Source organism: Lethenteron reissneri, chromosome 2 (assembly GCF_015708825.2).
Source record: "Lethenteron reissneri isolate LAM-NWPU_2019-01 chromosome 2, ASM1570882v1, whole genome shotgun sequence".
Classification (NCBI taxonomy): Eukaryota; Metazoa; Chordata; class Hyperoartia; order Petromyzontiformes; family Petromyzontidae; genus Lethenteron; species Lethenteron reissneri.
The window spans coordinates 3,798,051-3,820,820 of NC_083780.1; the positions used below are offsets into that span (position 1 = coordinate 3,798,051).

Here is a 22,770-nt window from a genome sequence, read left to right on the forward strand (position 1 = left end):
TGGAGTGACGTCACGCGCGGGACACACAGACATTCTTATACCTACGTGACTTTACCGAAAGAACCAAAGAGTATCGATTATTGGCTCATTATAAGAGTAAATGTTGCACGGGGGTCCCGGCACCTGAATCCCCCCCCCCACCCGAGCGGGAGGCCCCGGCACCTGGATCCCCCCCTAGCGGAGGCCCCGGCACCTGAATTCTCCCTAACGGGGCCCCAGCACCTGGATTCTCCCTAACGGGGGCCCCGGCACCTGGATTCCTCCCCTTGCAGGGGCCCCGGCACCTGGATTCCCTAGCGGAGGCCCCGGCACCTGAATTCTCCCTAACGGGGCCCCGGCACCTGGATTCTCCCTAACGGGGGCCCCGGCACCTGGATTCCTCCCCTTGCAGGGGCCCCGGCACCTGGATTCCTCCCCTTGCAGGGGCCCCGGCACCTGGATTCCCAAGCGGGGGCCCCGGCACCTGAATTCTCCCTAACGGGGTCCCGGCACCTGGATTCCCTACCGGGGGCCCCGGCACCTGAATTATCCCTAGCGGGGGCCTCGGCACCTGGATTTTTTAGCGGGGGCCCCGGCACCTGAATTTTCTCTAGCGGGGGCCCCGGCACCTGGATTCCATGGCGGGGGCCCCGGCACCTGCATTCCCGCTAGCGGGGGCCCCGGCACCTGGATTCTCCCTAACGGAGTCCCGACACCTAGATTCCCTACCGAGGGCCCCGGCACCTGAATTCTCCCTAGCGGCGGCCCCGGCACCTGGATTTTTTAGCGGGGGCCCCGGCACCTGGATTTTCTCTAGAGGGGGCCCCGGCGCCTGGATTCTCCCTAGCGGGAGCCCCGGCACCTGGATTCCCTAGCGGGGGCCCCGGCACCTGAATTCCCGCTAGCGGGGGCCCCGGCACCTAGATTCTCCTTAGCGGGGGCCCCGGCACCTGAATTCCCGCGAGCGGGGGCCCCGGCACCTGGATTCCCTAGCGGGGGCCCCGGCACCTGGATTCCCTAGCGGGGGCCCCGGCACCTGAATTCCCGCTAGCGGGGGCCCCGGCACCTGGATTCTCCTTAGCGGGGGCCCCGGCACCTGAATTCCCACTAGCGGGGGCCCCGGCACCTGGATTCTCCTTAGCGGGGCCCCGGTACCTGAATTCTCTCTAGCGGGGGCCCCGGCACCTGAATTCCCTAGCGGGGTCCCTGGCACCTGAATTTTCTCTCGCGGGGCCCCGGCACCTGAATTCCTTGGCGGGGGGGGGGGCCCGACACCTGAATTTTCCCTAGCGACGTGGGGGCCCCGGCACGTGAATCGTCGCCGGCTTGCTGCTCCGTGACGAGGACATGGCGTTCTGCTCGTCTCTCTGTCGCCGCGCGCTCAGGAGGGTCCTCGCCCGCGGCGGAGGACGAGGAGGACAAGGAGGCGGCGGCGGCGGCTGCGGGGACGACGGCGCGAGCTTTCACGCGAGCGCCAAGCGGTGAGCAGCGGATAGAACCTGGCCCGGTGACCGGCGGACCCCATAGAGATGAATGGGATTGTATTCCGTAGAGCGGATGCGCGCGCCGGGCTATGGTGGGCCGCGCTCTGATTGGCTGTTGGATGCCGCGCCGACTTTCGTTTTTTTTAGGCGCGTTCCGATTGGTCGTGTCGGTTGCACGTGGTGCGTCGCGGCCAATCGGGTTGTGCCCACCCCCCCCCCCCCCCAAGAGCGACCGCTTGTGTGCAGTGGGGATTGTGATCGGAGCGCGGCTGATGAAAGAGCCGCGGGGGTAGCGTCAGCGGCGCGGCGGTGACCTCCGCGGGTCGCGCGAAACCTCCACAAACATCACGCAGAGTTCATGTCGCGGCCCCATTCATCATTCAGTCATCGACTCGGTCAACATGGTCACCCGCTTCACTACTCCACCTCCACCCCCCCGACAGTCTCACGCAATCGCACCCCTCACCCATCACTCATCCTCCACGTGCTCCGTCGTTGAACCGTGACACGGCTCACCCATCCACCCCCCCCCCGCTCCATCACCTGCCTCAAGCCTCCCGGCACCCACGTGGCCCATTCATTCGTTCACTCACAGGTCACAGGTCAATCACAGGTCACTCACAGGTCAGGAGTGAAGCGGGTGACCATGTTGACGGAGTCGATGACTGAATGAATGGGGCCGCGACATGAACTCTGCGTGATGTTTGTGGAGGTTTCGTGCGACCCGCGGAGGTTACCGCCGCGCTGATGCTACCCCCGCTGCTCTTTCACTCACAGGTCACTCACAGGTCATAGGTCACTCACAGGTCACAAGTCAATCACAGGTCACCCACAGGTCACTCACTCACAGGTCACTCACTCAAAGGTCACAGGTCACTCACAGGTCACTCACTCACAGGTCACTCACAGGTCACTCACTCACATGTCACTCACAGGTCACTCACTCAGGTCACTCACTCACAAGTCACAGGTCACTCACAGGTCACTCAGGTCACAGGTCACTCACAGGTCACTCAGGTCACAGGTCACTTACAGGTCACTCACTCCCAGGTCACTCACAGGTCACTCAATCACTCACAGGTCACTCACAGGTCACCCACAAACTCGCCCCGTCGCTTCACGCGCCCGCGGTGATCGCGGCGACCACTGCAGAGCCGGCACGGTGCCGCCACCCAGCAGTGCGAAGCCCCCTGGGTTCGATTCCCGACGCGGGCGCCTTTCTGCGTGGGGTCTTCTTGTTCTCTACGTTCAACCCCCTGTCCTGCAGAGCGCGTGTGAGTTCATTAGCGAGCGGGTTGACTGGAGGTTGTGTGTACGGTATTCTCCCCTTGTTCTGCAGAGCGAGTGTTGTGCGAGTGTGTGAATGGAGTGTGAGTACTATCACAGTGTGTGTGAGTGTGTGGATGGAGTGTGAATATTATCACGGTGTGTGTGAGTGTGTGGATGGAGTGTGAATACTATCAGTGTGTGTGAGTGTGTGGATGGAGTGTGAATACTATCACAGTGTGTGTGAGTATGTGAATAGAGTGTGTCTATTATCACAGTGTGTGTGAGTGTGTGGATGGAGTGTGAATACTATCACAGTGTGTGTGAGTGTGTGAATAGAGTGAATATTATCACAGTGTGTGTGAGTGTGTGAATGGAGTGTGAATATTATCACAGTGTGTGTGAGTATGTGAATAGAGTGTGTCTATTATCACAGTGTGTGTGAGTGTGTGGATGGAGTGTGAGTACTATCACAGTGTGTGTGAGTGTGTGGATGGAGTGTGAATATTATCACAGTGTGTGTGAGTGTGTGGATGGAGTGTGAATACTATCAGTGTGTGTGAGTGTGTGGATGGAGTGTGAATACTATCACAGTGTGTGTGAGTGTGTGAATAGAGTGAATATTATCACAGTGTGTGTGAGTGTGTGAATGGAGTGTGAATATTATCACAGTGTGTGTGAGTATGTGAATAGAGTGTGTCTATTATCACAGTGTGTGTGAGTGTGTGGATGGAGTGTGAGTACTATCACAGTGTGTGTGTGTGTGTGTGAATAGAGTGTGAATATTATCACAGTGTGTGTGAGTGTGTGAATAGAGTGTGAATATTATCACAGTGTGTGTGTGTGTGGATGGAGTGTGAATTATCACAGTGTGTGTATGGAGTGTGTGAATACAATCACTGTGTGAGTGTGGATGGAGTGTGAATACTATCCAAGTGTGTGTGAGTGTGGATGGAGTGTGAATACTATCACAGTGTGTGTGAGTGTGTGAATAGAGTGTGAATATTATCACAGTGTGTGTATGGAGTGTGTGAATACAATCACAGTGTGTGTGAGTGTGTGGATGGAGTGTGAATACTATCACAGTGTGTGTGAGTGTGTGGATGGAGTGTGAATATTATCACAGTGTGTGTGAGTGTGTGAATAGAGTGTGTCTATTATCACAGTGTGTGTGAGTGTGTGGATGGAGTGTGAGTACTATCACAGTGTGTGTGAGTGTGTGGATGGATGGAGTGTGAATATTATCACAGTGTGTGTGAGTGTGTGAATAGAGTGTGAATATTATCACAGTGTGTGTGAGTGTGTGGATGGAGTGTGTGTGAGTGTGTGGATGGAGTGTGAGTACTATCACAGTGTGTGTGAGTGTGTGGATGGAGTGTGTCTATTATCACAGTGTGTGTGAGTGTGTGGATGGAGTGTGAATGGAGTGTGTGTGAGTGTGTGGATGGAGTGTGAATACTATCACAGTGTGTGTGAGTGTGTGAATGCTATCACAGTGTGTGTGAGTGTGTGAATGGAGTGTGAGTACTATCACAGTGTGTGTGAGTGTGTGAATGGAGTGTGAATATTATCACAGTGTGTGTGAGTGTGTGGATGGAGTGTGAATATTATCACAGTGTGTGTGAGTGTGTGGATGGAGTGTGAATATTATCACAGTGTGTACGAGTGTGAATGGAGGTTGTATATTCTCCCAGTGTGTGTGTATGGAGGCCGTGTATTCTACCCCTGTTCTGCGTGGGTTTCCTCTGAATTTCGCGGTGTCCGCCTCCCATAGCTGAACACACACACGGTGGAACTGCTATCGGCCAAAAGCTCATCCTCAATGCCGAAACAAAATGATCTGCAAATCACTCAATTGCGATCACAGTTTCAGCAGCAGCAATCATCGCCCCCTCCACTGCCGCTGCTGCTGCAAATTAAAAAAACTTGGCAGGACCCTCCTGAAAATAGTCTTGAGACTCGATGACGCTTACCTGCGTACCCACACAAGCGGAAGCACAATGGCACAGCAACAATACACGTGGATTCATCTTCTTTGTTCTTTCGGTAAAGTCACGTAGAAGGAAAATAATAAAAATAAAACATCGTTAAATAATTTTATAAATTTTCCTCATTTTATTATGTTTTGTTTTTGTTATTTTATTATTTTCCTTCTACGTGACTTTACCAAAAGAACCAAGAAGATGAATCCCTGCAGTCACGAAAGCTTTAAATCGAAATACACGTGGAGTTATCTCTCTGCCTTTTAACCGATGGTTGTTCGATTACACTGGTCAACACAATTTTTCTGGCATAAGGTATTCCAACGGTTTTAAGGTAATGTTGGGGTGCTGATTCCAAATCTGGCATCAGTTTTTGTCTATCAAATATTGCATTTTCAATAAAAACTGCAGAAGAAAAATATTAAATAAATGTGGATATCTACATAAAATGATATTATAAACACACTATCCTAAAAATACAGCACCATATTTTAACACTAAAGCAGTCATTGACTCGCAACAACTTGCAATCATAAGTGACAGTTAATTTCGGGTAAAATCAATGAAAATGGGGTATGCCGATAGCATAAAAATGAGATGTGATAGAGCAAATCTGAGATCAGATTTGGAATCAGCACCCAAAAATCCAGGCCAGAAAAAAACATTTTGTTGACCAGTGTTATGACTGCATTGTGTTGGTAGGCTGCCACGTGGTGGCCGAGAGCGGTGACTTCTCACAGCCGCGGTGCGTTGGGCAGTGGCAGCTTCCCTCCCAGCCACGTGGCGCGTTACATAACACATGCGGGGTGACCACAGAGGCCGAGACGAACTTACAAGATGACACGCTACGTTCCAAATAAGCTTACAATGCGTCTCTTCAACGTAATCTATCCCTTCCACACGCAACAAAAATATACACAAGTATTTATTTTTTGTACAAAACCCATCAGCCCCCACGGCCTTAGTGAGAGTATGTAATTTTAAAAGCCACATCTCTATAAATGCGTGTTCTCCACAGCGAACAGAATGATTCTATTATTCTGTAGTGTGCATTATAGACTTGGAACTAGAACCCATATCTTGTCTTTAAACATCTGGCAGGTCACCAGCATTGGTTCAAGTGAGCCTGACTCTTAACGGAATTTATATAGCGCCTTAACCAAGGCGATTTACAAAGAATTAACAACGGTACATATGGATGTGATGGGGGAGATGAGGTGAATGAAAATAGATGAGAGGAAGCAATGAGCAAATCTGTGATGTGTCAATTCAGTGAAAGCAACATTGATGACATTAAATGATGATGATGAATGAATTGAATGAATGGGATTAATGAGTGATGAGAATATGAAGACGGAACAGTAGCGGTGGTGGTCATGAGGAGGATATTGAGGGACGTAAGTGAGTTTTTAGTCTAGATTTGAAGTTTTCGTGACTGCAAGGATTCATACTCTTAGGTTTTTTCGGTAAAGTCACGTAGGTAAAAAATTGAAATTAATAAAAGTAAAATAAAAAAAATTACAAATTAAAAAAGTGTCGTGAATTTTTTAATTTGTTTTATTTTACTTTTATTAATTTCAATTTTTTACCTACGTGACTTTACCCAAAACACCTAAGAGTATGAGTTTTGAGTGTGGAACTCTGCTGCTGAATGTCTACGCGCGTTTAGAGTTTTGCTTGGGTTGAAATCACGCTGCTGGAATTGTGCGCTCCCAGAAGGCTGTGGGGCTGATGGGATGTGTGAATAAAATACTTGGGTGTTTATGTGTGCGGGCGACTTTGCCTGGTTTCATGATTAGGTGCCCTTTTCCTCGTACATTGGTCGCTTTTCCTTCGCCGTCTCCCCCCCCCCCCCCCCCCGATAATTGACACGTCTCATCTCCATGTATATAAAAGGCAAAGTTGTGATTGTGTGTGTCTGTTCTAAATGTTTAACGTACTTCCCGACATGCAACAAACTTGAAATTTACCATGTGGGTACTTTCCAGACTGTACACCATGCAAACATTATAAAAATACACTTTAGTATTTTTTGGGGGGGTTTGGGGGGCTCAATAATGCAAATATTTTTTGCACGGCAAGTGAGCTGTGACATCAAATCTGACATGTGACCCGCGCATGTGGAAGTGTCACGCATTGTAGTGTCGTGGTTAGCGTGCTGCGCTACGAACCCGGCGACCCGAGTTCGATTCCCGCTCACGGCCACCACCGGTGACGATTATTTGAACCGCTCCTGGACCTCCCCTAGGTCGACTCAGCCTCAAACGAGTAACTGCTGTGGTGTGTGAACATCGCCAGTGGGGAGACAAAGGCGGCCGGACGTGGTGAATCCAAGTCCCGGGCGAAGCCGGGTAGTGAAGCTTGTGTACTATAAGAATATCTCACAGTCACTGATCCCAAGCGATCATCACTCGGAGACCCCAAGGTGAATGGTAAACTACATCATTCATCTTGGGGCTCTATGGATGTGTAAGGGTCTCTGAGAGTCTATGGGTCTCTGAGAGTTTATGGGTCCCTGTGTGAGTCTATGAGTGTCTGTGTGAGTCTGTGGGTCTCTATGTAAGTCTATGGGTCTCTACGTCTATGGGTCTCTGTGTGAGTCTATGGGTCTCTGAGAGTCTATGGGTCAGTGGCGGCTCCTGCAAAATCTCTCAGGGGGGGCAAATGTCTGGATGATTGATAAGGATAAGGTCCACCCATGCAATAGATAAATTAACAGCTTAAGCATGTAAAGGCAACTTCACTTCTTTAATATTAATGAAAAATAAAGTGACTCTTACAATACATCTTGTTTGTTTCTATACTCACTATTAAAACAAACCACTCAAGTTTATTTTATTAAAGATTCCACTAGGTGGCAACATATATTGTTGGATGAAACGTGCTTACGTATGATGACGTAAGCACGTATGATGACGTAAGCACGTTAGGGCGAGCCCTCCCGGAAGCCATAGAGAATGCATTGCAGCGCCCCCGTTCGAAAAAAAACATCTCTGAATGTAAGTCTATGGGGCCACTCGGGGCGATTCTCAGCTGGAGGGAAATCGCCCAAAAAGAGGCGGTACTCCACAGAACGTAGTATGACGCTGATTGGACTATATCCAGAGGCTGCAGTGACGGCTAGCGTGACTCTGGTTGAATGACATTGGTGGTGCGTCGCCCAATCGCCCTAATGAAGAAACCGCCCCTGCTATGGGTCTCTGTGTGAGTCTATGAGTGTCTGTGTGAGTCTGTGGGTCTCTATGTAAGTCTATGGGTCTCTACGTCTATGTGTGAGTCTATGAGTCTCTGTATGAGTCAGTGGGTACTCCACAAGTCTACGTATCTCCATGTGAGGAGTCCAAGTTGTTTTTGTGTAACAAGGTGATAACGCAAGAGACCAGGAATAGGAGTTCAATTTGCAAGGGTGATGACTTGGGTTACCGAAATGGCAAAAACAAAATGAAGTTAAATTTCGATTTAAAGGTTTCGTGACTGCAGGGATTCATCTTCATGGTTCTTTCGGTAAAGTCACGTAGAAGGGAAGTAATAAAATAATAAAAATAAAACATAATAAAATAATTCTCACAACGTTTCGGCCACAACGCAAGCAGCCGTCCTCAGGTGAAGACCAGGTCTGTCGGGGAGACAGCGTCTGAATGAAACACCACCACGCTTGGAGCGTATATTTAAGCTGGGTTGGAAGGGGGGAAGTGCACCTTGACAAAAGAATTTGCAGACATGATTCCTAGTAAAAAGGTTTCAGTTTTGTTACCAGAAAAAAGGGGAAAACACTCTATTCTTATATTTTGGTACTGGAAAAGGAGGTCTAATGATTTAAATATCGGCCATTCTATAGGATTCGGGGCGGGGGGGGGTCAAACGTACATACGCAGGCGGAGGGGGGGGTGTACAGGGAGGGGGGTAAGGGTCAAATTTTGACAGATTTTTGCCTACGTACTAAATGGATGGCCCCTCATCTTGCAGCCGTGATTCAGTAGTGATTGAACTTATATACGAAGATGGTCTGGGTGGTACGGTGCTGGGTGTGTGTGCGATTAGCATAGTGCGGTGTGTGTAATTTGTTGCGTGTGTCTGTGAGTCAAATGGTGCAGCAGTGTGGTTCGGTGGGTGTGGGTGTGTGTGAGTGACGTGGTGCGGCAGTGTGGTGATTGTGTAGTGTGCACGCCGCACGAGTGACGTGGCGCCTTGCCCGTGCGCGTGAGTAAACGCGACAGTGGCGTGGTCCGCAGGTGCGAGGCCGTGGTGATCTCGGGCGTGGAGCTGGCGCGGGGGGTGCGCGCCGAGGTGAGCGACGGCGTGCGGGCATGGGTGTCTGCGGGCCACCGTCCGCCGCACCTCGCCGTGGTGCTGGTGGGCGACGACGCGCCCAGCCGCACCTACGTGCGCAACAAGACGCGCGCCGCCGAGCTCGTGGGCATCACGAGCACCGCCGAGACGCGCCCCGCCTCCGTCTCCCAGGAGGAGCTGCTGGCGCTCATTCACCGGCTCAACGCCGACCCTGGCACCGACGGTCTGCTGGTGCAGCTGCCCGTGCCCGGTGAGTCGTCCGCACGCTCGCTCGCTCGCCCGCACGCTCGCCCGCACGCTCGCTCATTCACGTGTACGCATGGGATACACACAAAGAGCTCCCATGTAGCCTTAACAGACTTTGGGGGCAATTGCTGTTAGCGAGCAATCTTTGAAATCCAGCACGGCACCACTAGGGGGTGGGGTGGCCTGTACCACATCCAGCCGCCTTTGTCTCCCGAGTGCTGTTGTTTAACATTCACAGCACCGGGTGCTCAATTAAGGCTGGGTTATCCTGGGGCATACCCAGAACCGGTTTAGATCATTGTCACCGATGTTGGTCATGAGCGGGAATCGAAGTTGGGCCGCCGGGTTCAGAGATGCAGTGCGCTAACCGCAGCACCACCACTCCCTTCATGGGTACACACATACACACAGATACAACAACAACAACCACCATTCGCCACTAAGTGGCGGTGACATCACCACGACACTTGTGCCAGGCCATGTGCACCTTGAGGCCACGTGAAGTGTCGAACGCCCGCTGGCAGGGGGTCACGGTGCAGACCCAGCAGGTGCCACGGGTCGACTGACTGAGATCACCGAGATGACTGGCTGATGCACCACCTGTGCCCCCCACTGTGCCAACTTGCTATGCTTTAGCCACCCGGCGCTCCGCTCGTTGTTGTGAGCGTCACTCCTCCGCCCTCCGTTGTGGTTGGAGGGCGACTGCTTCCAACTGCCCAGTAGCGTCCTTCACGAGCCTCCTCCACAGAGGCCGATCTTGACACCGCTGGTACCAGTCATCGGCAAGTCCACTCAGCTCCACGTCCTCCTGTACCACATCACTCCATCTCTTCTCTAGCCCGTGCCGCGCCCGTTTAGCCCCCTCGATCCGGCCGAACAAAAGCTGTTTAGGCATGCGGTGGCTGGGCATGCGGGCTACATGACCCAGCCAAAGCAGCCTTGCCTGCCGGAGGAGCTCACCGATGGGACTTTGCCCAGATTTTTCAAGGATTTGTGAGCTCCTCACACAATCCAGCCTGGTTAAACCCAGGATATAGATGCATAGATACACCCAGTGAGGTTTCCAAATACAGATACATGTGGATACACACACACGTATTCACGCGGCAACAGGGACGTGTTGGTGTGACGCGGCGCATGTTGGTGTGACGCCGTGCGTGCTGGTGTGCACAGACCACGTGGACGAGCGGGCCGTGTGCGACGCCGTGTGCCCGGAGAAGGACGTGGATGGGTTCCATGTGCTCAACGTGGGGCGGCTGTGCCTGGACCAGCGTGCCATGCTTCCAGCCACGCCGGCCGGGGTGTGGGAGATCCTGCAGAGAGCCGGTAACACCCGCAACATGACCGCCACCAAGCCACAACCACAGCCACCACGTTTTCGCGGCGGCATGACTGGGTGTGTGACTGGGTGTGTGGTTTGGTGTGTGACTGGGTGTGTGGTTGGGTAGGTGTGTGGCTGGGCAGGTAGCTGGGTGGGTGGCTGGGTGAGTTGCTGAGCAGGTGTGTGGCTGGGTAGGTGTGTGGCTGGGTAGGTGTGTGGCTGGGTAGGTGTGTGGCTGGGTAGGTGTGTGGCTGGGCGGCTGGCTGGGTAGGTGTGTGGCTGGGTAGGTGTGTGGCTGGGCGGCTGGCTGGGTAGGTGTGTGGCTGGGTAGGTGTGTGGCTGGGTAGGTGTGTGGCTGGGTAGGTGTGCGGCTGGGTAGGTGTGTGGCTGGGTAAGTGGTTGGGTAGGTGTGTGGCTGGGTAGGTGTGTGGTTAGGTAGGTGTGTGGCTGGGTAGGTGTGTGGCTGGGTAGGTGTGTGGCTGGGTAGGTGTGTGGCTGGGCGGCTGGTTTGGTGACTGGCTGGGTGACTGGCTGGGTAGGTGTGTGGCTGGGTAGGTGTGTGGTTGGGTAGGTGTGTGGCTGGGTGACTGGCTGGGTAGGTGTGTGGCTGGGTAGGTGTGTGGCTGGGTAGGTGTGTGGCTGGGTAGGTGTGTGGCTGGGTAGGTGTGTGGCTGGGCGGCTGGCTGGGTAGGTGTTTGGCTGGGTAGGTGTGTGGCTGGGTAGGTGTGTGGCTGGGTAGGTGTGTGGCTGGATAGGTGTGTGGCTGGATAGGTGTGTGGCTGGGTAGGTGTGTGGTTGGGTAGGTGTGTGGCTGGGTAGGTGTGTGGTTGGGTAGGTGTGTGGCTGGGTAGGTGTGTGGCTGGGTAGGTGTGTGGCTGGGTAGGTGTGTGGCTGGGTAGGTGTGTGGTTGGGTAGGTGTGTGGCTGGGTAGGTGTGTGGTTGGGTAGGTGTGTGGCTGGGTAGGTGTGTGGCTGGGTAGGTGTGTGGCTGGGTAGGTGTGTGGCTGGGTAGGTGTGTGGTTGGATAGGTGTGTGGCTGGATAGGTGTGTGGCTGGGTAGGTGTGTGGCTGGATAGGTGTGTGGCTGGATAGGTGTGTGGCTGGGTAGGTGTGTGGTTGGGTAGGTGTGTGGCTGGGTAGGTGTGTGGTTGGGTAGGTGTGTGGCTGGGTAGGTGTGTGGCTGGGTAGGTGTGTGGCTGGGTAGGTGTGTGGTTGGGTAGGTGTGTGGTTGGGTAGGTGTGTGGCTGGGTAGGTGTGTGGCTGGGTAGGTGTGTGGTTGGGTAGGTGTGTGGCTGGGTAGGTGTGTGGCTGGGTAGGTGTGTGGTTGGGTAGGTGTGTGGCTGGGTAGGTGTGTGGCTGGGTAGGTGTGTGGCTGGATAGGTGTGTGGCTGGATAGGTGTGTGGCTGGGTAGGTGTGTGGTTGGGTAGGTGTGTGGCTGGGTAGGTGTGTGGTTGGGTAGGTGTGTGGCTGGGTAGGTGTGTGGCTGGGTAGGTGTGTGGCTGGGTAGGTGTGTGGCTGGGTAGGTGTGTGGTTGGGTAGGTGTGTGGCTGGGTAGGTGTGTGGTTGGGTAGGTGTGTGGCTGGGTAGGTGTGTGGCTGGGTAGGTGTGTGGCTGGGTAGGTGTGTGGCTGGGTAGGTGACTGGCTGGGTAGGTGTGTGGCTGGGTAGGTGTGTGGCTGGGTAGGTGTGTGGTTGGGTAGGTGTGTGGCTGGGTAGGTGTGTGGCTGGGTAGGTGTGTGGCTGGGTAGGTGTGTGGCTGGGTAGGTGTGTGGCTGGGTAGGTGTGTGGTTGGGTAGGTGTGTGGCTGGGTAGGTGTGTGGTTGGGTAGGTGTGTGGCTGGGTAGGTGTGTGGCTGGGTAGGTGTGTGGCTGGGTAGGTGTGTGGCTGGGTAGGTGTGTGGCTGGGTAGGTGACTGGCTGGGTAGGTGTGTGGCTGGGTAGGTGTGTGGTTGGGTAGGTGTGTGGTGGTTGGGTAGGTGTGTGGCTGGGTAGGTGTGTGGCTGGGTAGGTGTGTGGCTGGGTAGGTGTGTGGCTGGGTAGGTGTGTGGCTGGGTAGGTGTGTGGCTGGGTAGGTGTGTGGCTGGGTAGGTGACTGGCTGGGTAGGTGTGTGGCTGGGTAGGTGTGTGGTTGGGTAGGTGTGTGGCTGGGTAGGTGTGTGGCTGGGTAGGTGTGTGGCTGGGTAGGTGTGTGGCTGGGTAGGTGTGTGGCTGGGTAGGTGTGTGGCTGGGTAGGTGTGTGGCTGGATAGGTGTGTGGCTGGGTAGGTGTGTGGTTGGGTAGGTGTGTGGCTGGGTAGGTGTGTGGCTGGACAACTGGGTGGGTGAGTGGCTAGATTTGTGGATGGGTATGTGGCTGGGTAAGTGGCTGGGTGGGTGTGTGGCTGGGCAGGTAGCTGGGTGGGTGGCTGGGTGAGTTGCTGAGCAGGTGTGTGGCTGGGTAGGTGTGTGGCTGGGTAGGTGTGTGGCTGGGTAGGTGTGTGGCTGGGCGGCTGGCTGGGTAGGTGTGTGGCTGGGTAGGTGTGTGGCTGGGCGGCTGGCTGGGTAGGTGTGTGGCTGGGTAGGTGTGTGGCTGTGTAGGTGTGTGGCTGGGTAGGTGTGCGGCTGGGTAGGTGTGTGGCTGGGTAAGTGGTTGGGTAGGTGTGTGGCTGGGTAGGTGTGTGGTTAGGTAGGTGTGTGGCTGGGTAGGTGTGTGGCTGGGTAGGTGTGTGGCTGGGTAGGTGTGTGGCTGGGTAGGTGTGTGGCTGGGCGGCTGGTTTGGTGACTGGCTGGGTGACTGGCTGGGTAGGTGTGTGGCTGGGTAGGTGTGTGGTTGGGTAGGTGTGTGGCTGGGTGACTGGCTGGGTAGGTGTGTGGCTGGGTAGGTGTGTGGCTGGGTAGGTGTGTGGCTGGGTAGGTGTGTGGCTGGGCGGCTGGCTGGGTAGGTGTTTGGCTGGGTAGGTGTGTGGCTGGGTAGGTGTGTGGCTGGGTAGGTGTGTGGCTGGATAGGTGTGTGGCTGGATAGGTGTGTGGCTGGGTAGGTGTGTGGTTGGGTAGGTGTGTGGCTGGGTAGGTGTGTGGTTGGGTAGGTGTGTGGCTGGGTAGGTGTGTGGCTGGGTAGGTGTGTGGCTGGGTAGGTGTGTGGCTGGGTAGGTGTGTGGTTGGGTAGGTGTGTGGCTGGGTAGGTGTGTGGTTGGGTAGGTGTGTGGCTGGGTAGGTGTGTGGCTGGGTAGGTGTGTGGCTGGGTAGGTGTGTGGCTGGGTAGGTGTGTGGCTGGGTAGGTGTGTGGCTGGGTAGGTGACTGGCTGGGTAGGTGTGTGGCTGGGTAGGTGTGTGGCTGGGTAGGTGTGTGGTTGGGTAGGTGTGTGGCTGGGTAGGTGTGTGGCTGGGTAGGTGTGTGGCTGGGTAGGTGTGTGGCTGGGTAGGTGTGTGGCTGGGTAGGTGTGTGGCTGGGTAGGTGTGTGGCTGGGTAGGTGTGTGGCTGGGTAGGTGTGTGGCTGGGTAGGTGTGTGTCTGGGTAGGTGTGTAGCTGGGTAGGTGTGTGGCTGGGTAGGTGTGTGGCTGGGTAGGTGTGTGGCTGGATAGGTGTGTGGCTGGGTAGGTGTGTGGTTGGGTAGGTGTGTGGCTGGGTAGGTGTGTGGCTGGACAACTGGGTGGGTGAGTGGCTGGATTTGTGGATGGGTATGTGGCTGGGTAAGTGGCTGGGTGGGTGTGTGGCTGGGCGGCTGGCTGGGTGACTGGCTGGGTGACTGGCTGGGTAGGTGTGTGGCTGGGTAGGTGTGAGGCTGGGCGAGTGGCTGGCTGCGCGTGCGGTGCTGAGTTCTCTGTGCCCACGTGCAGGGATCTCCACGTTTGGGAAGCGCGTGGTCGTGGCTGGGAGGAGCAAGAACGTGGGGATGCCCATCGCCATGCTGCTGCACACGGATGGCTCGCACGAGCGCGCCGGAGGTGCGTGCACGTGTACACACACATACACACGTGTACACACGTGTACACACGTGTACACACACATACACACGTGTACACACTTGTACACACACATACACACGTGTACACACGTGTATGCACACATACACGTGTGCACACGTACATACAAACACGTACATACAAACACAAAGATTCCCCTTATAGCCTTTAACAGGCTGTTCGGGAAAATACAGTTAGCGAGCACCTATGAAGGCGGGAGCGGCACACGAAGGGGTGAGCGAACAACACCACGCCCGGCCGGCTTTGTCTCGCCAGTGGTGATGTTTACACATCACACAAGGTACTCATTTGAGGCTGAGTCGACCTAGCGGAGGCCCAGAAGCGGTTCAAATCATCGTCACTGTTGTTGTTGGCCGTGAGCTGGAATCGAACTCTGATCGCCGGGTTCGTAGCGCAGCGCGCTAACCGCTGCAGTCCCACATGTGTGTACAACAACAAGAACAGCCGCCATTCGCCACTAATTTATGGTGACATCACCACAGCGCTCACTGTTCACCCATTGCCCCCTTCCTCACCCTCCCTCACCCTCTCCCCCACTGATTACACACCTTCTCACCGTCACCCACATCCTCTCCTCACCCTCTCCTCACCCCCCCTCCCTTGTCCCTCTCCTCCCCCTGCTGACCCAGGTGATGCGACAGTGACCATCACGCACCGCTACACGCCCAAGGAGCAGCTCAAAGACTTCACGCTCATGGCCGACATCGTCATCATGGCTGCTGGTGATACGCGCACACATGCACACGCACGCGCACCCACATGCACACGCACCCACGTACGCGCACCCACATGCACACGCACGCGCACCCACAGGCACGCGCGGACGCGCGGACGCACGCACGTGTGTTTTATTGCGTGTAAGGTGTATATACCCCGGCAATTTCCAGGAATATGTCTAACATGTGCCGTATGTGTATCGCGTGCGTGTGTTAGTACACTGTTTGTGCCACCTGTGTATCACATGTACCATGTGTGCCACGTGTGCGTGTACCACGTGTGTGTGTACCGTCTTATGAGTAACGTGTGTGTGCAATGTGTGTTAAGAGTAACATGTGTGTGAGTGGCAAATGTGTTGTGAGCAACGTGTGCATATGTGTGCCACGTGTCAGTGTTATGATTAACGTGTGTGTGTGTCGTGTGTGCACCATGCGTGTGTGTTATGAGTAAAGTGTGTGTGTGCGCATGCCACGTGCATGCGGGTTATGAGTGACGTGTGTGTGCCACACGCTCGTATATTATGAGGAATGTGTGTGTATGCCATGTGCGTGTGTTATGAGTAACGTGTGTGTGTTCCGCGCATCTGTGTTATGATTAACGTGTATGTGTGTGCCATGTGTGTGCACCATGCATGCGTGTTATGAGTGACGTGTGTGTGTGTGCGTCATGCGTGTGTGCGCCACACGCTCGTATATTATGAGGAACTTGTGTGTGCCATGTGCGTGTGTTATGAGTAACGTGTGTGTGTGTGTGTGCGTGTGTTATGAGTAACATGTGTGTGTGCCATGTGCGTGTGTTATGAGTAACGTGTGTGTGCGTGTGTGTGTGCCGCACACCCAGGTGTGCCGGGGCTGCTCACGGCGGACATGGTGCGCCCCGGTGCCTGCGTCATCGACGTCGGCATCAACCGCGTGGTGGACCCGCGCACGGGCCGGGCACGGCTCGTGGGTGACGTCGACTTTGAGGGTGAGCCTGCCGAGATGCAGGCAAAGCTCCCCCGTGTAGGCTGCACGGCCTGCCGGAGCAAGTCCTGTTAGCGAGTAGCAGTGCCTAAGAATGCCGGCACGGTGCTTACTGTCTCCTGCAGTGCGGATGGTCAATGCACACCGCGTCGCGAATTTCTTTAATGCCAAGTAGACCTAGATGAAAAGGTAACCAGGTAGCCCCCTCCCCCACCTTGCATGCTGGCATGGCACACGAGATGGGGGGGCGGTTGGCCAGCACCACGCCCGACCGCCTTTGTCAACCCAGTGGCGATGTTTACAGACTGCACCAGGTACTCATTTGAGGCCAAGTCGATCTAGGGGAGGCCTCTGGACCAAGTTCAGATAATCTTCACTGGTGTTGACCATGAGCAGGAATCGATTTCGGGTTGCCGGGTTTGTAGCGCAGTGCGCTAACCGCTGCACTACCGCTCCCTACACGCGCACGTGTACACATGCACACACAGAACAGAGGTCGCAAACGGGTTTTGATTCCTTACCCGTACCCGTACCCGGCCACATCAGGGTCGCAAACGGGTACCCGTACCCGTACCCTACCCGTACCCGGCTGGGTACAGATAGGGTATGGGTATCGGGTACCCGATTGCGACCTCTGGGATGAAGCCATGTTGCAGGCGCGGGTGGGTTGATTCTAGGAACTTTAATTGTGAGAAGAGACAAGACGTTGGGAAATGAGTGACAAACGGTTACTCACCAGTGACTCACGGCCTACCCGGCCGCACCAGGGTCGCAAACGGATACCCGTACCCAGCCAGGTACGGGTAGCCGGGTATCGGGTAGGGTACGGGTATCGAGTACCCGGTTGCGACCTCTGACACACAACCACAGGACTTGACCCTGCCTCTCCGTGCTCCCCCCGCCCGCAGGTGTGCGCCGTGTGGCAGGCCACATCACTCCCGTCCCGGGCGGCGTGGGGCCGATGACGGTGGCCATGCTGATGAGGAACACGCTGCTCGCAGCCCAGAAGGCTCTTGTTTATTGACATCGCCTCTCTTGCCACTCATCGTCATCATCATCATAACCGTCATTCTCCACCACCATCACCGCTACCACCACCGCTACCATCAATACTGCTGCTGCCATCACCGCTACCACCACCATCATCACCACCATCACCACTATCACCACCATCACGATCACACACTACCGCTTCTACCGGTACCAGCACTGCTGCTACTGCTGCCTTCAATACTATCAACACCGCCGCTACTGCTGCTGCTACCGCTACTGCTGCTACTGCTGCTGCTGCTACTGCCGCTACTGCTGCTGCTGCTGCTACTGCTACTGCTGCTGCTGCTGCCATCACCACCGGATTGCGGTGGCCGAGGCTGCCCGCCCTGGTTCCACCCCCGGTGTTCCCTGTTTCATCGTCGTGTCGACTCGTGGATCTTTGGGCCCCTTTGGAACTCTCTGGACCTCTGTGGTGCTGACCTCAGGGTGACACTACCCAGGGTCATTCTGGGAAAGCAGAGACTCGAGCCAAGGCGGCCGAGCTGGTCTGGAACATCGCTGCTGCTTCCATGGCGACCGCACCATCACTGTGGTGATCGTCATGGTGAACGTGTCGTCACCAAGGCGTCGCTGCTGTTGCTATCGTCAAATTATTGTCGTCGTGGTGACCGTGTCGTCACCATGGTGGATGCGTCTCTATGAAGGGGATTGCTGCCGTTGCCATGGGCTAATTGCCGCCACCGTGACAACCGTATCATTACCATGGTTATCTGGTCATCATGAAGGCGTCGCCGCTCTAATAATTATCATCTTGACGACCATGTCATCACCATGGTGACCATATCGTTACCATGGTGACCATATCGTTACCATGGTGACCAAGGCGTCTCTGCTGTTGCTGTGTTTTTATCATCGTCATTTTGGTTACATTGTTGTTTCTATGGTCCGGCTGTCTTTGAGGTCTCTCTAATGTATTCGTCGTCTTATTATCATCATCATCACTATGGTAATATTGTCATCGCCATGGTTATGTCATCGTTTTTGTGGTCGTATCAACGTCTGTGGTCCAATCATCATCATTGCTATGGTAACATCTCTACCCTGGTTACATAATTGTCTTTGTAGTCCTAGCATCGTTGCCATGGTTACATCATTGTCCCCGTGATGACATCATCGCCATTCCGACATCATCGTCACCTCGTTTACATCGTCTCTCTGGTCACATCATCGTCGTCACCATGGTTACATCGTCACCATGGTTACATCGTCACCATGGTTACATCGTCACCATGGTCACATTGTCAACATCGTCACATCATGTTGATGTCGTCATCTCTGTGTTGTGTTTTGAATACGGTGCCAAACAATTGTACTCTGCGTACTCTCAGAGTCCGTGTACTCACGTACTCCGTCGCGACACTCCACGTTACTGTGCCAGCGCACGTGTTTTATATATATGCAATGTATTTATTGAGACTGGCACGTGTGTGTGCACGCGGTGCATGTGTGTATCGCGTGTGTGTATCTTGTTTTACATGGGAGGATCTGTGTGTGTGTGTGTCCCCTCCGTGGGCTTTACCGGAGTCACACAACGTCGCATATCCGACCGTAGCTTGTCCTCCCTGACCGATTGAATGCCCCACGGGCCAATCGGCCCAGTGCAGTATCCGCACGCGGTGCAACAAAGAATGTTCCAAAGATGTTCAGTCATATGCTTTGGTTTTTCCGGTAAAGTCGCGTAGGTAAAAATAAAAAAAATAAAGTGAAAACTCAATTAAATCACGACGTTTCGGGCGCAACACAACGTAGCGGAAGCACAAACGCTGAAGTGTGTCTCAGAGATGGCTGTGACGAGGGATTATATAGTCGCGGGGCGTGGAGAGAGACACACTTCAGCGTTTGTGCTTTCGCTACGTCGTCCCCACCTGAAGAAGGATGTTTGTGTTGCATTTAATTGAGTTTTTTTAACCTACGTGACTTTACCGAAAAAAAACCAAGGGTATGAATCCTTGCAGTCACAAAAGCTTCGGATCTAGAATGTTCAGTCATACGACCGTCGCGTAACCGCCCTGACCAATTAACCGCCCTGACCAATTAACCTCCCTGCACCTCGGTGCAGTGTTATTGACTGTGCTGGCGTTACGGTCGTCTCCAATGGACGTTCACAAATCCGCCCGTACCGCAGTCGGATATGCGACGATGTATTGTGCCGCGTGCAACATAAGATGCAAGAACCACGATAATCGTGTCGTCCGCATTCTGCTAAACATCGTTGCTCATTGTTTTGTTTTATTTAATATGTATTAAATAACGAAGACAGTACATGAAAGTTCCAAATAAAAAGCCAGTTATACGTTCAACATGCGTCTTCCCCCGCGTCATCGTCAGAGGCAGGCTGGACTGTTGTTGTGAGTTTGATTCATCATTGATTGGTGGCTGAGGCCACGTGATGACCTGGCCATCATGTATGTTTTACGCGTTTCAGATCATCATGATTGTGAAATTCCTGGCAGGCTTGCGACACTCACCTCCTAATCACTCGTGTCGCTACTAGCGTGTTGAGGATTGAGTCTACCAGACACTGACTCTTTCGTCTCATCCACAACGCTGTTCAACCACCGCACTGCAGGTCACAACACACGCACACACTCACCCATCCACTCGCCCACTCACCACACTGTAGGTCACAACAAGACACACACCCACTAACCCACCCATTCGTCACACTGCAGGTCACAACAACACACACTCACCCACCCACTCACCCACCGACTCACCACATTGCAGGTCACAACAACACACGCTCTCACCCACTCACCCACCGACTCACCACACTGCAAGTCACAACAACTCACACACTCACTCGCCACACTGCAGGTCACAACGACACACGCACACACTCGCCACACTGCAGGTCACAACAACACACGCACACACCCACTCATCCACCCAGTCACCCACCCACTCGCCACATTGCAGGTCACAACAACACACGCACACACTCACCCATCCACTCACCTCGCTTTCTACGCCTCTCGTACTGCTCCACTTCAGAATTCTCTCCTCCCACCACCGTCTCTGTAAAACCAAGTTAATAACCTCGCTCAATTACAGAAACGTTGCTACACTCGTTATCTATTACCACTCCGATCGTGCTGTTTGTTGCTGGCCCTTGGCGTATCAGGCCTATGGGACCCGTGCTCGGCAACTGTGTTTAAATAAGAATATTCAGTGAACTGCAGCTGAAGATCTATACCTTATGATTTCCCGAAACGTTACCTATTACACGTTATGTTCCTTTTCAGGCCACGGTACTATTTGACTATGTGATGAGTCCCTTCAAGAGTTCTCGTTCAAAATCAGAATCTTTATTTCGACAGCAGCAGGAATCCGATGAGCTATGAAGCTCATTTTTCACAAATCTCCAGTAGGGGTGGGTCAAAATGTGAGAACAAACGATACAAGTATCGGAAATGTAAACAAATAAAATCTTACTATTTTGTTTAAGGGAAAATGTCAAAACTGGGTGGTTTTTAACTTTTGCCGACAAAACTGGATCCCAAATGTCAAAACTGGGTGCACCCTGGGTGGCCAAAAACTTGAGTTTTGGACACTCAGGGTGCACCCAGTTTTGACATTTGTCAAATACACTTGATAATTGTATACTAGCACAGTGTGCCAGCACCCCTTTCATCCAAACACTTGGTATTTGTATACTGGCACACTGTGCCAGTATACATATGGCAAGTAAGTGTTACTGTAGTAGCGAGCTGGCACACTGTGCCAGTATGCAAACGGGAAGTTGTGGTGCAAGGTATGGAACATGAGCCACGAGAAACATCATTTGGAACGCTCTAAATCTGTGGCGACATATGAATGAATAACGCAAGGACCTAAACGTGTACAAAATGATACATTAAATCGTACACCTTCTTCACCCAGTTTTGACATTTGTCCACATTGAACATCACCCAGTTTTGTCATATCAAAAAGCACCACCCTGTTTTGCCTGTCGTTTTCCAAGACCACCCAGTTTTGACATTTGGGATCCAGTTTTGTCGGCAAAAGTTAAAAACCACCCAGTTTTGACATTTTCCCTTTTGTTTAATCAGGTAAAGGCCACGGAGTATTTGAGCTTTTTCAGAAGTGACCTGGCCACAAATGATAGCTCAACGACATGGCGTATGTACACATTTATAGCAGTCAAATCATCTCAATTTTGTAATCCAAACGCACGTTTCTAAATCTAGGGGGGGAATCAGAGGACCCAGATGAAAATAAATCCACGGGACCACAGGGAGAACATGCAAACTCCAGTGTTGGGATCGAACCCACGACCTCCTGCATACCAGCCGATGAATATAACATCACACCACCATGGTGCCCCTTAAATAAAAAAAAATAGGTTCAATTTGCATTAGTACATCAATTTCCACGCTTGAAAAAGCCAGTAAAGCAACAGCAAAAAAAACAGTCCCAGACCACACCAAGACAACACACAGTCCCTCAATAAAATCGCACGTGAACACATCCCTCCTGCGGAGGGAGCTGGTAGTAACGTTGGGTTGCTCGGTCAATGGCCTGCAGGGTCAACGGCGGCGTGGTGTTTTCCGCAAATATGGCCGACTGTGAGGGCGGGCACAAGCCGGCGTGAGTAGGTTAAACGTTGAGCTTTATAAGGGCACCACGGGGTGACCAGCCCCTCCCCACCCAGCCCCACTCCTCCCACCCCCCACCCAGCCCCACCCAGCCCCACCCAGCCCCTCCCCACCCTCCCCTCTCCACCCAGCCGCACCCCTCCCATTTTTGAATTCACGACGGACGGACGGACACAATAATCCCCTGTGGGCTGGTGGAACCAGGTGGTTCCTACCACTATAAAAAAAATAGGTTAAATTTGCATTAGTATATCAATTTTCACGCTTGAAAAAGCCAGTAAAACAACAGCAAATAAACAGTCGCAGACCAAACCAAGACAACACACAGTCCCTCGATAAAATCGCACGTTCAAACTAAACTATCGAGTTGATTTTGTGTGACCTGCAGATGAGAGCTCGGAGATACCAGGATAGAGGAGTCTCTTTCGCAAAAGTGACTTTGGGTTACCAAAGTGACAAAAAACAATAAAACATTAAAAAGTACGCACATACGTTGATCTTCTTTCGCACCGTACGTAGCCAACCGTGCCAATCGGAGGTGCGGGAATTAAGTCAACAAAAAACAACTGTGTGATGAGAAATCAATAATTCTGCATGAACATAAATGAATGTTATATCATAAATTCACCCTTCGAAATGTAAGTACTGACACAGTGCACGGCCAGGCTCCAGGGCTGATTGGGGTGAAGATGAACCTGACCCTGTCACGATAATGTGGAATCTTCCCACCGTAAGCAAACAAAATAATTGTAATTTTTATTTCGATTTAAAGCTTTCGTGACTGCAAGGATTCATACTCTTGGTTCTTTCGGTAAAGGCACGTAGAAGGGAAACAATAAAATAATAAAAATATAAAACATCGTGAGAATTTTATTGCTTTATTTTTTTTATTTCCCTTCTACATGACTTTAC

At 53.0% G+C, this 22,770-nt stretch overlaps 1 protein-coding gene across 1 annotated transcript; it reads left to right on the plus strand.

The window, feature by feature from the left end:
- Positions 1 to 1,281: 1,281 nt before the first annotated feature.
- Positions 1,282 to 19,542, plus strand: LOC133342576 (bifunctional methylenetetrahydrofolate dehydrogenase/cyclohydrolase, mitochondrial-like). The gene is made up of 7 exons (XM_061551772.1): positions 1,282 to 1,460; positions 8,944 to 9,251; positions 10,421 to 10,573; positions 14,382 to 14,489; positions 15,158 to 15,250; positions 16,086 to 16,211; positions 17,116 to 19,542. Exons 1-7 carry the CDS (start codon positions 1,327 to 1,329, stop codon positions 17,229 to 17,231), a joined length of 1,038 nt encoding a protein of 345 aa, XP_061407756.1. The 5' UTR covers positions 1,282 to 1,326; the 3' UTR covers positions 17,232 to 19,542.
- The last annotated feature ends 3,228 nt before the right edge of the window (positions 19,543 to 22,770 follow it).

Coding starts and splice junctions, on each gene's coding strand:
- LOC133342576 (XM_061551772.1), top strand. CDS start 1,327: ATGGCGTTCTGCTCGTCTCTCTGTCGCCGCGCGCTCAGGAGGGTCCTC. Junction 14,490..15,157: donor CTCGCACGAGCGCGCCGGAG/GTGCGTGCACGT, acceptor CTGCTGACCCAG/GTGATGCGACAGTGACCATC. Junction 15,251..16,085: donor CATCGTCATCATGGCTGCTG/GTGATACGCGCA, acceptor CCGCACACCCAG/GTGTGCCGGGGCTGCTCACG.